The 17,219-nt window shown below is 58.1% G+C and overlaps 1 protein-coding gene across 3 annotated transcripts in view; it reads left to right on the forward strand.

Moving 5' to 3' along the window:
• Window positions 1–16,980, forward strand: part of TECPR2 (tectonin beta-propeller repeat containing 2) — a 98,484-nt gene extending 81,504 nt beyond the window's left edge. Inside the window, exons 18-21 of one of the 3 annotated variants that reach the window (XM_059374032.1) lie at window positions 14,107–14,248; window positions 14,695–14,844; window positions 15,168–15,345; window positions 15,493–16,980. In XM_059374032.1, the coding sequence (XP_059230015.1) occupies window positions 14,107–14,248; window positions 14,695–14,844; window positions 15,168–15,319 (444 nt within the window). In that variant the 3' untranslated portion in view covers window positions 15,320–15,345; window positions 15,493–16,980. Of the gene's footprint in view, window positions 1–8,407; window positions 8,657–14,106; window positions 14,249–14,694; window positions 14,845–15,167 lie in introns of those variants that run through there. The other 2 variants (XM_059374031.1, XM_059374033.1) reach the window with 2 other exon arrangements.
• The last annotated feature ends 239 nt before the right edge of the window (window positions 16,981–17,219 follow it).

Here is a 17,219-nt window from a genome sequence, read left to right on the forward strand (position 1 = left end):
AAGGTTTCCAAATTTGATGCAGTAATTATGTTGAGTGAAGAAGCAAGACAGAAAGGCATACGTATTGTGTGATCAAGTTATAGAAAGTGTAGAGAATGCTCGCTGCTGTGTATTACAGAGAGCAGTGGTTGCCGAGGGACCGGTGGGCGGGTGGGTGGATTTATAGAGGAGCGACACAGGGATGATGTCTTGAGTCCATACGTATGTCAAAACTTAATGAGTCGCACACGTTGGATGTGTACATCGTGTGTATGTCAGTGACACCTCCGAGAGCTGGTGAGCACCTGGATCAAGCAGTGAGCAAAAGTCAGGGAGGAGGACCGCCCACACTATGTCGTGCTGGGGATGCAGAGGGAACAGAAATGCACGAAGCTGCCTCCAGACGTGAGATAAGGGATCATTGACTCAAAGAAGAGGGTACGGTACGTTATGCTCACAACCACGGAAACCGCACTGATCGCCCCCAGTGGCCATCCCTGGCTTCTGTGGGCCGCATAATATCTGAACTGGACCCTATAGACACGGGCATTTCCAGTGACCAGCAAGCCACGGGTTTGGCCTGGTGTTTCTGAGTAGGGAAAAGTGCTGCCCCTTTGGACAGGACAGTCGGTGGCTGGGGACCATCCTGAGCACTGGGGGGCCTTAGTCGCCTGTACCTTTCGGCACTGAATACGGTAGCCCCCGAATGAGAACTGGGACTGTAGGGTGCAGAGAACGTATTGCATGAAGGAAAGATTCAAGGTGTCCTTTGACCCACATCGGTGCAGAAGCTGAATGAGGAAGGTTTGCAGGGAGCCTGGAAATTCTCTGGCCTGGTTCCATGGGTCTGTTTGCACATCTGAGAGACAAGGCTGAGTTGGAATGGAAGTGGGAACCCTGAGGTAGAACGCTTTTGCGTGAAGAAAGCCGACCCGTGCTGGAATCCAGCCTTCTCTCGGGGACTGGACCAGTCCCCCTGCGTGTGCCTGCTGGCTCTTTGGGTGGCCCCGCTCAGGTCCTGTGGAGCCAGCGGGGCCCGAGTCCATGGTGCAGCTCCATGGTGCTGCAGGAGGCTGCCCTCCCAGCCAGTCTGCACACGCATGCATGCACAGACCCGGCGGGACACGGGTGCACAGTCTCCTGCCCGGCCACCTGCAGTGGCCTCCGCTCTTGGGGCTAGGGTGCGTTGCTCTGGGAAGCTGTGACCTCCAGCCGGGACTGTCCCCACCTCTTTTTCCATGAGACCAAGAGATCTTGGGAAAGTTGCCCAAACTTCCCGGCCCTTCATTTCCTGACCAGTAGAGTGGAGAATCAGAGCCACGTGAGGCCCACCTGAGGCATGTTTTCAGAGGTCCTGGCATAGGTCCCTCTCCTGGAGATAAGCTTAGCAGGCTGCATCAGGCTCCGCGGTGCCTCAGTTGGCTAGTTTTAGTCCAGGTCACCCTCATCAGGACGGAGGTTAACGTATCACCTAGAAGAAGCTCTAGGAAACAGGCCTCCCCACCTGTTTCCCCCTCCCTGGAAAGCTACTTCCCTTTAACTTTCTATCCCTGAATGACCGCTTAGGGAGCAATATCTCGTTCCTTCTAGCTCTAAGTGTTTTCAGGTGAGGTCCTCTCTATCCTGGACCCCAGTCTTCCTCTTCCTTTCTTTTGGTGAGCTCTGTCCTCCAGTTGGTTCCTGAGAATGGCTCATGGTAAGTAACTTGAAAGTCTTCTGCCCACATTCACCCTTGGCCTTGGCTGGGTAGAGTAATCTGGCTTGGAAATCGTTTTCCTTTATAATTTTGAAAGGTTTCCTCTGTCATCTGGTGTCCAGCGTTGCTGTTGAGAAGTCTGAGCCATTCTGATCCTTGATCCTCGCTCTCCAACCTGCTTCTGTCTCTGGTAGTTTGTAAGGTCTCCCTGTTCCCAGTGTTTCCAGAAGAGACCGTGACAAGCCCTGAGGAGGGCCTGTTTTAGCCCCTGTGCGGACAGGTCTCCCAGCCTGGAGTTTGTGTCCTGCCGCCCCCCGGCGGTCGGCTTCCCGCCCCTGCCCTCCTGTTTCTCCGTTTGCCCTGCTTCTGTCCTGAGGACCTCCTAACCGGCAGCCTCCACTGTGCTTCCCTCCCGTTTGCTCCTCTGGCTCTTGTCCTACTTCCTGAAGGACCCTCTCAGCCTCGTCCTGCGCTCGCTCCGTCTTGGATGACTTTGTGGGCCTCTTTTAGTTCCCGTAAGCCCCTGTTGCTCTCCCACTGTCCAGCCCCCTTGTGTCCCCACCCTACTCCAGGGTGTGTCTGAAGTTTCTTCTCCCGTGCGGTCTCCGTGCTTGTTCTCTGCGTCTGTCTCATCTTGCTGGCCTCAGGCATGGGCAGTCTCGGTTCTGAGAGCAGGGCACACCGCTGGGAGGAGCTTCGCCCGGGGCTCCCTGCGTGGTGGCTGGCTGGGCGGCGTTGCTGGGCTCCCTGCATACGGTCGGTTGCTTTCAGCCTTCTGGCCCCACTAGGGCCTTTCCTGCTCCCCAACGCCTTGCCACTTCCTCAGGTGGCCACTTCCTCAGGTGGCCGCCTGCTCCTCTCGCTCTCCCAGCGCGGAGGAGGTTGGAGCCTGTGTGAGCTCCTGTTCACTCTGCGTGTCTTCTCACTAGAAGGGAGGTGTAAGAAGGGAGCTCCCTCCCTAGAAGGGAGCTGTTCACACCGTGTGTCTTCTCACTGGAAGGGAGGTGTGAGCTCCTGTTCTCACTGTGTGTCGAGAAGGGAGGTGTGCGTTCACTCTGCTGTCCTGGCCCAGGAGGCTGTGGGGCTTAAGGCTCCGCAGCTGATCCGAGCCCCTTGTGCTGAGAACCTGGGTGGAGGCCACCTTGTTTCAACTTCACACTCCGCGGTCAGGCGCTCGGGGGATGCCCACGGCCCCTTGACACGCTCCTTCAGCCCTCAGAAATCGGGGTGGTGGTTAGGGTGGGCACAGCAGCCGGCCAGTGGGACCGCAGGGCCGGGCCTGTGAGCGGCTGCCGGGAGGTCAGCTGTCAGACGCCCAGAGCCCGGTGCCGCCGGGTAGTGCCTGCGGGCTCCCAGCATCCTTGCAGCACGGAGCCCCGTGCGGACCCCGGCCCAGGTGTCAGGCTGGCGTCGGGCAGGGTCTCCAGCAGTGGACAGAGGAGTGGCCGCAGTTGGCTTCGCCAGCCTCGCCTGAGGAGGAGAGAACACAACAGCTGCCTAGGAAAGCTGCCTCTGTGCGTGCTGTTCGACACTTCGCCTGCTCTCAGCAGATCAACTCGCCGGCTTCCCCGTCACACTTGAGACCAGATGCGGAACTGTCCGAGATCGCTGGGGCCAGTGCGGGAGTGGCGGGGACAGGGTGTCCGGCTTTGCCGTCGGCTGACCAGGGAACAGAAGCGGGGGAGCCTTTCTCCTGTGCAGAACCGCAGACCCGGCCTCTGGTAGCTCTGCTCCGCTGGGCCAGCAGTTTGCAAACATTCTTCACAGCGGAGCTCGCTCTTCAGGTAACAGCTCACCCTTCAGCCTGATGCGTTCAACATGTCCCAGCAGAGCTGTCTGGCAGCGCTGGCCAGGAAGCCGTCACCGCAGCCATGGGGCGGCTCACAGGGCCAGCACTCCATGGGCCTCCGGTGGAAGACCTGCCCTTGGTCTCCGGCAGCGAGGCCAGAGCACACGGCCTGGCAGTCAGAGTCGGCTGCGACCTGGCATCAGAACACGAAAACCCAGAGTCAGGAGCCTGGCGGGTCATCTGACTCACGCTCGGAACAGGGACATGGAGCCCGAGGGGGACGGCATCTGCCTGGGGCCACATGCTGAGTGGGAAGAAAAGACAGCAGGGTCCGTGTGTCGGAGCCTCGGCGCTCACTCCCCCTGACAGTCTGCTGGCGCCTTAAGTGCAGGCCTGTTAATACCCAAGTCTGATTCTCAAGCTTCAGAGATTCGAAGGAAGAGACCAGAAGCAGGAAGGGGATCCGCAACGGGGGAGACACAGAAAACCTAAAGGGACCACACAGAAGTCCGAGCATACGAGAACCGTGGGGCCACGGACAGAGGGCCAGCAAACCGTGCGCCGGAGGACCTCACGGCGGCAGCTTCCGCAGTCCCTGCACACCGAGGAAAAGTGATGTCACACGGTGTGTCACAAGTGCGAGGTGGATTGACGAGTCAGTAAATGAGAGATACCAGGAGGGAGACTCCTGGGGGCGATGGGGAAGAGTCCGGAAGGTGGTGGCCGTAGGACTGGTCCCTGGCCCTGCCCGGTGCCTCCCGTGGTGACATGGGTGCATGTGCCACCACTTTGCTGCCTCTCTGTGTTCCTGAAATATTCCCACTGAATTTTGTCGAGGTTCACATGAGACCCGTACCTAAACGATCTGTCCAGACAGACACTTCCTTTGGCCATAAAATTTTCAATATTTTTTTCCTTTTGTCCTCGGTGTATTCACATTCTGGCTAGGGGGTCTGTGCTCACACCTGTGTGAGTGTGTGTGTACATATGTGCATGCACTTCTTAGGGTAAAAACTTCACCTGCTAGAAGTTGGAAGAACTCTGATCTGAGCCCCCAGAGCCCTGAGCTCCAGGCTTAGCTCTAATGCGGGCCCTCCCCGTCAGCGCCAGAGTCATCACTCTCCTCACCTGGAATTTGAGGGAGTTGGTTTAGCTGGTCTGCTGGGTCCCTTCCAGCCCAAAATCATTTGAGCAAGCCTTTAAAACAGGAAAGTCAGAGATTTTGTTAGTAAGAAGTGCTGTTTCCATGGAACCTGGAGTCAGCTGTACTGCTCTCCCTCTCACTGGGGGCAACCTTCATCACCATCTGGTTCCAGAACATGTTCGTCGGGTTTCAAGAAATCGCTCTGCCCATAGCGGCCACCCCCCAGCCCCCTTCCCCAGGCCCCTAGCAACCACGAATCTGCTTTTTCTCTGTACCCATCGTCCTCTTGCGGACATTTCCTATAAAGGGACTGCTATGCTAGGTGGCCTTCTGTGATGGGCTCCTTCTCAGAGCATTGGGTGTTCAAGGTGTGTTTGTGTTTTTCTATATTGGTTCTTCCGCTGAATGGTACCCCCTGTGGACAGACCACGTGTCACTCAGCCACTCGACAGCTGATGGGCCACTTGGGCTGCTTCGACCTTCTGACTGTTGTGAAGACTGTTGCTGTGAACACTCGTGTGGGTGCTGTTTGAACATCCGACCCAGCTCTTCAGGCTTTATCTAGGAGTGGGATTTCGGGGTCATGCGGTCATTCTGTGTCTAACCTTTTGAGGTTAAACTGCCTGTTTCCCACGGTGGCTGCAGCACGTCAAGTAGGAGGGTTCCCATGTCTCCACATGCTCTCCACTTGTTATTTCCCATTTTCCTTTTTCTAGTCCTCCTAGTCGGTACAAAACGGTACTGCGTGGCTTGACTAACGATGTCGACCATCTTTTCATGGTGGTGTTGGCCATTCGGATGTCTTCTTTTTTTTTTTTTTTTTTTTTTTTTTTTTTTTTTTTCGGATGTCTTCTTTAGATAAATGTCTGTTCAAGTCCTTTGCCTGTTTTTTAAATGGTTCGTTTATGTTTTTGTTGGTTCTAAGAGTTCTTTATTTATTTTGGACACTAGACCCTTATTAGATATGTGGCGTGCAGATGTTTTCTCACATCATGTGGGCTGTCTTTACAGTGTTCTTTGATACGCAGAAGTTCTTCATTTTGGTGAAGTCCAGTTTATCTCTCCTCTTTATCGCTCATGCCTTTCGTATCATATCTAAGACACCTTTGCCAGATTTAGCTCTCTCATTTATTTTTGATTCATTTCCAGATGATTTTGTATATGGTGTGAGGTAAGGGTCTGACCTCCCTCTCTCACACATCTGCTCTCCAACTGTGCCAGCACCACTTATCGAAAACACTGCTCTTTTCCCACTGAATGATCTTGGCAGTCACTTGACTGTGTGGATTTTTTTCTTAACTCTCAGCTCCATCCCATGGACTTCTGTGTCTGTCCGTGGGCCAGTACCACACTGTTTGAACACTGTAGCTTCATAATAGTGTTGAAATCAGGAAGCGTGAGTCTTCTAAATTTTTCTTCTTTAAGATTGTTTTAGCTACTCAGGGTCCCTTGCGATTCCACATGAATTTTAGGATTTACCTTTCCATTTCTGTTGAACTGAGTTGGGATTTTGACAGAGCTTCCTATACACTGCTTTGGAAGTATCACCTTGCCTACTTCTTGACAGAAGGGCAGAGCAGTTTCTCAAAAGGTAACCCACAGAGGGGCGCCTGGGTGGCTCAGGTGGTTGACCAACTCACTGTTGATTTTGGCTCAGCTCATGATCCTCAAGGTCATGAGATTGAGTCCTACATCCGGCTCCTTCTCCCTCTCCCTCTGCTCTTCCCCCTCCATGCTTTTCTCTCAAATAAATAAATAAAATCTTTACCAAAAAAAGAGGGGGAGGTAACCCACAGGTAATCGGAACAGAATTGCCTGAGCTGTTTGTTTTATGAACAGGTCATGTCTGGGCCCTAGCCCCGGAGTCTGATGCAGAAAGGCTGACTCAAGCCCAGGAATGTGCCATTTGTTCATTCATTCATTCATTCATTCTGTAATATAGTTCTACTTAAGTTCCGGTCCATTACCGTACAGTGTTCTCTTAGTCTGAGGTGTGCACTGGGCCGATTCGGCCCTCCCACACGTGTCCCGGCGCTGCTCCCACGGGTGCTCCTTAAGCCCCATTCCCCGCCTCCCCTCGGTCTGTTCTGTTGTAGTTACGGTCTGTTTCTGGGTTCCTCTCTTTTTTTTGCCATGTGCTCACACATGAGTGAAGTCATCCGACATTTGTCTTTCTCTGACAGACGGATTTCACTTAGTATAGTGCCCTCTGGCTCCCTCCTCAAATGGCAAGATTTCATTCCTTTTTTTTTAATGGCTAAATAATAAGGAATGTGCCATTTTAATAAGTTCCCCACACAGATCCTGGGGACTTAAGGTTTAGGAACCACTGGACCCGCTCTCACTCACCTTCCCTCTGGAGGGGCTTGGGTTCAGCAAAAACAAGCTTCCTGCTTTGAAAACGGCCCATGGGACGCGTCGTCTTCACAGCCTGCTCCCTGTTCACCCCACCTCGGCGTTTGCTTTTCCACGTGTCGGGACTTCTCCCGTCGCCATTTGGGAAACCCTGTGTCTTGGACCATGTTCGAGAGCCCTCAGAGTGGTGGCAGAGGGCGAGTGACATTGATGGAACCTTTGCTGCCTTGTCTCCCCCAGGAGGTGCCTGTCTTTTCCATACGGCCTCCAACTTGACCCTTTTCTCTCAGAGACCAAGGCGCCATGCCCTCAAGTCAGCCGAGAAGTCTTTTGTATGTGGCATCTTGTTTCTTACCATCTGCCCTCAGGGACCTCCTCCAAGCTCTCCTTCTCCGAACACCTTCAGCCTCAGAGCCCTGGGCCCCGGCGAACCTTCCCGCCCTGTATGAGGAGGCAGGCCTTGTGCAGTGCCGCCCCGCGCTTCCCACTCCAGCCGCCTGGCGCGCGCGTCCTGCCGTCCTGGCCCCGGTCTGACGCACACCGTATGTCCTCAGAGCACCTCACACTGGCCTTCCCTGTTGGAGTCAGAATTCTCTTTCTTTGTGGGACTTCGCGATGAACGATGTATCTCTCACCAGACTTTATGCCAGCGGTCAGGAAGATTGAGTCCTAGCACCTCGCACCGGGCCTGGCCCATGGCAGGTGCTCAGGGGAAGCTCTGTTGGCTGGGTTGGTGACCTGGGAGTTGGTAGGAGCGTGGTGGAGGCACAGGGGTAGGCAGGTGTGTGCTGACGGGGAGGTAGGTAGCTGGGTGGGTAGGCGGCAGAGGGCCCGGCTGAGAGGCTGGCAAGCGCCAGTCAGTGAGTTCCCAGAGCCTCCGTTCTCTCCGCTTCAGCAAACATTCCTCAGGGCCTGCTGTTTGGTTGTCTTTTGGGAAACGAAGGTCACTAAGACACAGTGTGTTGTCGGGACCCTGGTGTCCCAGAGACTGGTGGAGCTTGTGGGGCGGGTAGCGCTTGGTGCCTGATGGCTCTTCTGCGAGGCCTCCTCCCTCCCTGCGACAAGGCCCCTCCAGGGAAGAAGTCCTCCGCTCCTCCGGGCTAGGGCTGGGCTCCTCCGGGCTAGGGCTGGGCTCCTCCAGGCTAGGACTGGCCGCAGGCCCTGAGGCTCCCTCCGCCTGGGCTTTGCCGCCCCTCCCCCCCCCCCCCCCCCCCCCCCCCCCCCCCCCCCCCCCCCCCCCGCCTTCCCCTCCCGGTTTGCTGTCTTCTCGCTCTTAACCCTTCTCAGTTGGGTCCCAAGGCCCCAGGCCACTCCCGGTCTACCCAGGTCTCCAGGGACAACTAGGGACCTCATTTTGTATTCCTCCTGACCTCTGAGTCACACTCAACACCCATGTCCAGCCCCTCCGCTTGCCACTGTTGTGTTCCTATCCCATCGGTTACAGATGCTTCCAATACTCTGCCTGAGAATGACGGCATCACACATGCCAGGGACTGGCCCTCCGGAGAGCACCTGATGCGGGGCCCAGGTCTGTCTTCCAGAAAGCCCTGAGTGACTGGGGAGGGCCCCTGTTGGAATCACAGCTGTGGCGGCCTGGGGAAGGGCTTTGGATATGGTGAACTGAGCCAAAAGCAGAACACAAAATGACATAAGCCAGATTTTTTTTTTTAAATAAAGAGCTTGCCATAGGAAAAAAGCTAAAAATAAATCAAAGTATTAACAGTCAATGTCCCCAAAATCACTTTTTACAATTCCTTCTGATTTCGTTGTTGATGTTTCTCTAACGAGCCTGTGGGAGTATAAGGCCCAGGGGCTGTGATTTTGTGGTGTTCACTAGCAGGCGGCTGGGACCCTGAGTCATGCCTACTCTTTCCAGAAGCCTCTGGTATGCTCGGTTTGACCTGCTCAGGCTCACTTAGCCCCAGACTGTGGTGTCCCTCTCTCGCAGCCACGCAGCCAGTAGACCTGAGGGCCCCGTGCTCAGCCAGGAGCTCTCGGGTGCCCTCCAGGAGGTCCAGGGAGAGAGACAGCCTTAGGGGTGGGTGACGTAGGTGAGGGCGATTGAGAGGCACAGACTTCCATTTGTGAAATAAGGAAGTCCCGGATGTGGGAAGTACAGCACGGCGGATGGGGTCAGCGGCACCGTCAGGACGCTGCTTGATGACAGGTGGCGACCCACTTCCTGCGGGAGCCCTGGGGGAACGTGCGGAGTGGTTGAGCTGCTGTGTCGTGCGCCTGAAACGGATACAGCACCGTATGGTGACTCTCCTGCAGTTTAAAAAGTTGAAACAGTAGTCTACGGACGAAAGAACAAATCCAAAGTGACCATTACCAAAGAAAATCTAAGTTCACCAAATAAATCCTGCAAAGGTCCAGGGAGGCGGCTGCTGAACTCGGGGACAAGCCCTTGCTGTGAGTGAGCGCGTGGTGGGGCCTACTGTGGCTCATGGTGCGCGGGCTCCCGCCGGGAGTCACCCTGACACCTCTTAGCACCTTCTGCTCCAGGGAAGCAGGAAGTCCGTTGCTTTTAGCTGTGGCGGTTTTCCCGGTTCCTGGCCCTAGGACGTGTCCAGCCCCACCGGTCTGGCCGGCCCTCAGGTGCTCACTCGCGACTCTGCGGGGTGCCCGAGCCCCGCGGCTGACGGGCCGTGTCCGCTCCCACCTCCTGGCTGCTGGCGTTGTGGCCATTCGTTTCCTCCTTCTGGGAAGGGCATGAGTGTATCTCGCTGGAGGCCTCTCTCTGTCTTCGCACTCTGACTCAGCAGCCACTCTGCTCACGTGTCTGTTTATCAACCCGCCTGTGCAGGGGAAGGATCCAGATAAGCAGCAGCCCTGCCCGGAGTGACGTGGCTGGCACCTTGCATGCCTGCCCAGAGATGGTCCACTGCCACCCCTGGGCTGGGCCATCTCTTGTCTCGCCAGGATTCCGAGCGGGCCTCTCCGAGGTGTGTCCTCCCAACGTCCAGGATTATATCGCGTTACCCCTGTTTTCACAACCGTCTAGTGGCGTCTCACCTCACTCAGCACGAAATCCACTTCCTCCCTCCGCCAGTGGCCCGCCCTCATGCCCTCTGACATCTCTCCACTCTGTCTCTGGTCACTGGGCTCTAACCACCCTGTGTCCTTCCTGCTTCCAAACCTGCACCTGTCTGTGGGTTCTGCCATCACTGAGCCTGTCCAGCATACCTTCCCGGCGTGGCCAGGTCAGGCGACCCCCCCGCCCGGCCATCCACCCCTCCTGCACCAAGGCTCTCCTAGCGCCCCCTCACCCAGCCCTCCCAGTAGACTGAAAGCCCCCGGGGGCTGGGGTGTGTGGTTTGTTTGCACTGAGGTCTCCCCAGTGCCTGGCACAGGGCCCAGTGCACTGCAGGTGCTCCTCGTCCAGCAGGCAATTGCGGGCCCCCCGATAGACGTGTTCAGGAGGCAGTGGTTCCGAGAGCTCCGGCAGCATGAGCCCCCCACCATGGGGCTGGCATGGGGTTCCGTGGGACCCAGTCTGGGAGTTGCTGCAAGATGATCCCCTTCATAAGGACGTTCTGCTCTTCCTCTTCCAGTGCACAGTTACTCCCTGTGCGCTTTCATTTGGACCATCTGTGCTCCTCTGTCCTCTGAGACTGGGCCTGCGGCCCTCCCTCTCCCCGCAGTCTCCCCTGGGCTGTCCTGGGGCAGGCCTCCAGCTGCTGGGGAGGGCCGTTACCCATTTCAGAGGCCTCTGTGCCGCGGCCTCGGAGTGAGGTTCGCGTCCTGTGTGGGGTGTGGAAAGCAGGCAGGGTGGTAACTGGGTGCACAGCCAGGCTCCTGTTCAGATTCCAGATCTGTGCTCAGAGTGTGAAAACCCAGCAAACTATACACTTAGGATTCGTGTGCTTTTTTGGATGCATGTGAACCTTCGATAAAAAGTGAGTGGGGTGGGGCTCCTGGGTGGCTCAGTGGGTTGAAGCCTCTGCCTTCGGCTCGGGTCATGGTCCTGGGGTCCTGGGATGGAGCCCCGCGTCGGGCTCTCTGCTCAGCGGGAGCCTGTTTCCTCCTCTCTCTCTGCCTGCCTCTCTGCCTACTTGTGATCTCTCTCTGTCAAATAAATAAATAAAATCTTTAAAAAAAAAAAAAAAAAGAGTGGGGTAAGCAGGTTTCCAGACGCCTTGGATTCTGGTATACCTAGCAGCCCTCAGAGCTGGAGCAGGGCCAGGTGCTCTGTAGCTTTGTGTGTGGTCCCACGGGATCCAGCCCCAGGCCCACAGTCCTGGCTGCCCAGCGGACAGGGGAGATGGCAGGTGCTCCCTCGGAGCTCACCTGTGCATCTGCAGCCTGGTGCTGGGGAGTGACTCGGGGTTTTACGTGCTACTCTGGTTTTATATTGGTGGCCGTTGTCCGGGTTGGTGCCAAGCCTCAGCGACATCTCAGCGGCCTGATCCTCCACAGGGACTGGTTTGGTAGCACGGTCACAAAAAGCTTGTAGAACCAATCGCACAACCCCTCCCCCCATACACGTGCTCCCCACTGAGCCTCCCTTGCGGGCCCTTCATCCCCCAGCTGCTGTGTGTCCCTCAGGCTGCCTCCTCTCTGGATAGCTACTGTCACAGGGCTGTCGCCTGTCACGGCGCTCCTTTTATTTCTTGATAGCCCCTGTCCTCCCCCTGAAACCAGCCTTCAAAAACCTTACGATTCTTGCCTGACCGATCCGTGCCCCGCACAGGCAGCCCAGTCTGCCCAACTCTCCCAGGCTCCCCGGGCCTCGGGTCTGCAGGCCTGATGCACTGAGCCAGGGTACCCTTGCCTGTGGCCGTAGGACTCGGGACAGATGCCGGTTCTCTCTCGAAACGCCACAGATGGACAGATGGCCTCTGCTGTGAGGCTGGGAGCGCGTGGCCACTCGTGTGCCCGTGAGCTCCATATAAGGGAGAAATTTGGAGCAGCCAGAGACGGCCCCAGGTCGGGAGAGGAGGTGGGAAGCTCCCGGCGTCCCGAAGCATGCTGGCAGCAGCTTCAGGGCTCCCCCGCTCCGAAAGCACAGGAGGCTATTTTGAGGGCCGTGCAGCAGGCAAGGCAGAGATGCCAGGCGCCCAGTGGTGAGTGACAACGCAGTGCGAGGAACCTCTGTCTGGACGGTGGCTGCTGTCCTCCGTGTGCCCTGGTCTCCCATCGGCTGAGCCGCTGGGCACCTGCTGGCCCCCCTGCTCAGAGGCTGGCTCATCCGTTCATGAATCAAGCGGGTGGGAAGCCCCTGCCCCGAGTGGCCGGTAGTGAGACCCGGAGCCCCTGGCCCCCTTAGTGGGGTGGAGGGAACACGAAGAGCCCCTCTGCCCACATCCCTTGAGGGGGTCTGGTGGCTGGCTTGGAGGTTATGTGATGTCAGCGTGACAACAGGAAGCCCCTCGTGCGGCTATGTCTTGAGCGTGAGGCATGGAGAGGGACCGCGTCCACCACAGCCCGGGGGAAGAAGCGCGGAGTCGCGTGTCAGCGCCAAGCGCCCGCCGGGGGCTGCTTTGGGTCCAGTTGAAGCAGCCCGGGAAGGCAGGGCCCACCGAGGTCCGGGAAAATGCACAGTGTCGGTCAGTAGGGGGAGGACAGTCAGACCCCGGGCTCGGTGATCACCAGCACTGCCGGTGACAGGGCCGGGACTGTACAGATGGCTTTGTCCTCACGGGCAGGGAAGCGTCCGGCTAAGGGGCGGGCAGCCCTGGATGAACCAGAACAGGTCAGTAGGTGGCAAACACGACACTGAAGCGGCTTCCCCTTGTCCTATGAAAAGTGGACAAGGGACCAGGAGCTATGGAACATGGGAACGTGGCCCCAGGCTGACCAGGGAGTAGGGCAGGGCAGCTGGCATTGTGCCCTCTTGGGGACGGGAAGCCAACCCAGCGGGGGATGTCACTGCCCAAGGGGACATGCTGGAGGGCAGCTCAAGCCCAGAGGTGTCCTCCTGTTGGGTGGCAGCACCCAGGCCAGGTGGGTGGCTCCAGATGGGCCCTTTACAAGCATGGTGCCTAAAGAAGAGACAGTGGGAGTTAAATGATGCCCTGGTTCTTAGCTGACATTGGTCATGAAGCCACCAAGGGCCAGGCCTGTGCCTGGTGGGCAGAGTCACTGGCCTTCTGGCCTGCCAGTCCCCACTTCCTGCTGTGCACACAGAGGCTCTCTCATGGTCAGCCTTGCCCTCGCCCTGTCCCACCTGAATGAAAAGCAGCGTGGAAGGTAGGGCTCAGAGTGCGTGGGGCGGCCCGCCGCGACACCAACCTCGCCCCCGCCCAGGCCACCCCGCCCCCCCCGATGGAGTTCCCGGGGGCTGGCCGAAGCCTCCTTCCGTGCACCTCTGTCGCCGTCCCACGACAGCAATAGCATATCTTGGTGGGTTTTATTTGTATAGTTTTTTTTAAACATTTACTTACTTATTTTAGAGAGAGAGGGGAAAGGGAGCCACGGGGAGTCGGGGAAGCAGAGGGAGAGGCAGTCCTAAGCAGACTGCACTGAGCACAGAGCCTGATGCGGGGCTCAATCTCACAACCCTGAGGTTATGACCTGACCCAGAATCAAGAGTCAGGTGTTCAAGCAACTGCACCACCCAGGCACCCCATTTCTATACTTTTTTAAACTAAACTTTTTATCTTGAAAAAACTTCAGGCCAACAGAAATCCTGCAGGTATATTTCAACAAAGTCCCGTAGACCCTTCGTCCAGATTCAGCCACTAGTAATGCCCTGCTGGGTTTGCTTTCTCTCCGCACAGAGCTCTGGGCCTGGGGCCGTGTGCTTATGCATGCGGGGACCTCCGAGGCCCGGGTTTCCCCAAAGCCCGCCTTCCCTCGTGGGGCCTCACCTGCCGTCAGGCAGAGGCATGGACAGTGGCCACACCTGCCTCTTCTGTTGCTGCCCATGGCCACCACCTGCCCGTCCCAGTGCAGGACCCTATGTGCACCTCTGGTGTCCTCCTGCTCTCTGGCCTGTCCCTGCCTCTCTGTCCCTCAGGACACGCTGCTGCTGACGCGCTGGGTGGTTGCTCCATCTGGGTTCGCCTGACGCAGCAGGGATGGCGTCTGTCCATGTGAGGTCCTCTCCGCCTCCCCTCCAAACCCCTCTGTCCCTGCTGTCTCCAAAAACGACATGCCCCGCCACCTCCTTTCTTAAGGAAAGTCTCTTCCCGCTCGCAGCCCGCGGGGGTCACATTGGTCAGCGTCCACTGCAGTCCCAACGACCAGATGTTGTGGGCGCTCGACAGCAGGTGGAACGTGCACGTCCGGGCCGGCATCACCGAAGAGATGCCCGTGGGGACCGACTGGGAGCACGTGCCAGGTGGGAACTCAAGCTGCCCCCTTCCGTGGGCACCTGCTCTGTCCAGCGGCCCGGCCTCCATGGCAGGCCCAGCCTTTGCACTCGGGGTTTCTTTTCCTTTCTGCTGTCCCACTGAGGCAGGTGACAGCAAGGACCTAACCGAACACCCTTTGTCGGAGGGCGTAACCCTGTTCCCTTGGAGTTTTGTGTGGGCTGATTGCTTCCAGACCTCCTGGGCCCTGGTGTGCCCTGGCCTTGGGCTCTTGGCAGCTTTGCTAGCTCTGCCCGGTGGGTGGGGCATCCTTTCCCTCGGCCACCATTCCGAACCCTGCAGTGCAGGGCACTGTCCGCACAGAGCCCCCTGGTCAGCAGGACCCAGTGGTGGGAGGGAGCAGACTCATGGAAGAGGGCGGTCTGGCCTGTCCTAGCTGGGGGCTCAGGACAGACGGCACCTTGTTGGCGTGCAGGGCTGCAGGCCTGCCAGCTGGCACTAAGCACCAGGACCGTGTGGGCCCGCTGCCCCAACGGTGACCTTGCCCGACGGTACGGCATCACCGACAAGAACCCCGCGGGAGACTACTGGAAGAAAATTCCTGGCAACGTGACCTGTTTCACAGGCAAGTGCTCGGCTCCGTGGGTTTGGGGCTCCCGTGGACGAGGTCAGTGGGGGCTCCACAAGAGGCTGCTCCCACGGGGCTCGCTCTCCCAAGAGCCGAGGGTCACACCTGAGGGAGGGCACCCAGCACCCTGCTGGCCAGAGTTGGCCGGAACTGGGCCATCCACTTTAGAGCTGAGGGAACTGAGGCACAGATTGGGGGTGGCGTGTCTGGGGACACCAGCTAGAAAGTGCCACGGCAGGACGGGGAGCCGGCCAACTGCACCTGTGCCCGCCGCCCCGGCAGGTGACTCACGAGCGTGCATCTGCCTCTCGTCCCTGCAGTGACCTCGTCAGATGAGCTGTGGGCCGTGGGCCCCCCCGGCTACCTCCTCCAGCGGCTGACGAGGACTTTCAGCCACTCGCATGGTGCCGCGAGCAGCCATGCCACCACCCCCCACCCCGAGGACCTGGAGGACGAGTGGGAGGTCATCTGACGGAGCCTCGGGCCAGGCGCTCAGGAGTGAGGAGGCCGAGATGGGGGGTGGACATGGTGGTTTTGGAGTCACGGGCTCTTGGCCACACCTCGTCGGCTCCTGTCCAGACATGTCGGGCCGACTTAGACCGCCCACACTTGCTTTCATCCATGTTTGTTTCCGTCTTGTTCCAGAACCCACAGCCTCAGCCAAGCGATCCGGAGCCCTTGCTGGCGCGGCCGTGCCTCTGAGCTCCTGCCGAGGCCGCCTCCGAGCGCGGCAACGCCGGCCTCCTCCCGGCCTTGCCAGGGCCCCCGCAGGCATGAGCCAGGCAGCCGGAGGTCAGCGCGCTCCCACCGCTGAGAGGGTCCTGCTCAGCTTCACGGTCGCCACAGGGACTTGAGTTCTAGCACATTCCACGCTGGACACCCCGGCTGGGAAACCCAGCCCACGTCAGAGAGGTGGGGCACTGGTCTGTGCCAGCACACAGTGTACGCGCGCGCGCGCACACACACACACACACACACACCCGGCCCGTGCCCTCCCGGCCCGCTCACAGGGCACCGCACGCTCACTTCCTGGAGAACACACTTTAGCCAAAACAATACTGGTCGGTGGAGGACACGGAATAGAAATGGTACACGTGTTTCCAAGGCAGCCGTGGCCCCGGGAGGCGCAGCGGGCCGTGGGGGAGCCCAGCCGGGGTTGCTCACTGAGCGTGCTCGTCGCAGTGCTGTGCAGCGCTGCTGGCGGCCGTCCTGGAGCCCAGAAGCGTTCTCCCAGGATGCGTCTACTAATTATTGCCTTTTTTGTTTGTTGTATTACAAACCTGCATAAAATACCTCATTCGAAATCAGCTCTTATAAATTTAGAGGAGAAATCTATTCCCTGAAACCAGCGGAAGGCCTTTCGTTCCTCCGCGTGGTTTGCCCTGCGCCTGCCCAGTCCTCCGCCGCAGCTTCCCCGAGCTCGGGCACCCCTTGTGGGACCGTCGTGGGACCTGCCGGCTGGCTCCGAGCGGGAGCAGCACCGTCGCAGGGCTTGCGTGGACGCCTCCAGGGAGTTCCCGATGGGGCCTGCAGTGGCCTCGCCAGACCTCAGTTCTTGGGGTCCTCGTGGGCATCTGGGCCATGGGCTCAGCAGCCCCACCACGGGTCCACCCCGGGGTCAGCGCCCCCCATCCCGCAGGTGGCTCCCAAGCAGGACTCCAGCCTCGCCGCTTTTTTAGTCTGCCTTTGGCCCGGGGCCCAGTTACTCGACGCCTGTTTTCTCCTAAGCAAGTGTGTCCGGGAGCCCCCAGGCCACAGCTAAAGAGCGATCAGATGGGTTCGCGGACGGAACCCGGCCGGTCGCAAAGATGGGGGTGTTCCCGGTCTAAACAAGGACAAGAGTCTGAAATCCCAGACCCTACTTCACACTCCACTTTTGGAGAATCCTTGTTTTCGGAGTTCAGTCGTCACTCCTAGGCTGGCTGCGGCCCCTCTCTTGTATGTTGTGCCTTGCCCGGCCCCCCTCAGACAGCAGAGTTCCCCTAAACCCACGGGACTTTAGTGCAATTAAACCTAAGTCTAGTTGGATACTTTTAAACTACTTTTAGCTTCAGTGCTTTGTATGGTTTTTCCTTCTGGTTTTAATTTTTAGTTGTGCTTTGAGACAGTGCAATAAACTAGACTTTTTCCAAACCTGGTCGAGTCTGGTGTTTGGGCTGTGAGAAAGGGCCCCCAGCAGGCACTCATGAGGCTGGCCTGCCCACCTGTGCTGGAAGAATCTGCCAATGGCGTCGGCCAGCCCAGCCCCACAGCCAGGAGAGCGTGGCGGACGTGATGTTTAAATATTCACCAGCGTCCCCAGAGCGGCCGTCCAGAGGTAGATGTGCCCCCGGTCGCCCTGGGAAGGACGCCGTCAGGGGAGGCGGAGCACA

This window comes from Mustela nigripes, chromosome 13 (genome assembly GCF_022355385.1).
Source record: "Mustela nigripes isolate SB6536 chromosome 13, MUSNIG.SB6536, whole genome shotgun sequence".
NCBI classification, from domain to species: Eukaryota; Metazoa; Chordata; class Mammalia; order Carnivora; family Mustelidae; genus Mustela; species Mustela nigripes.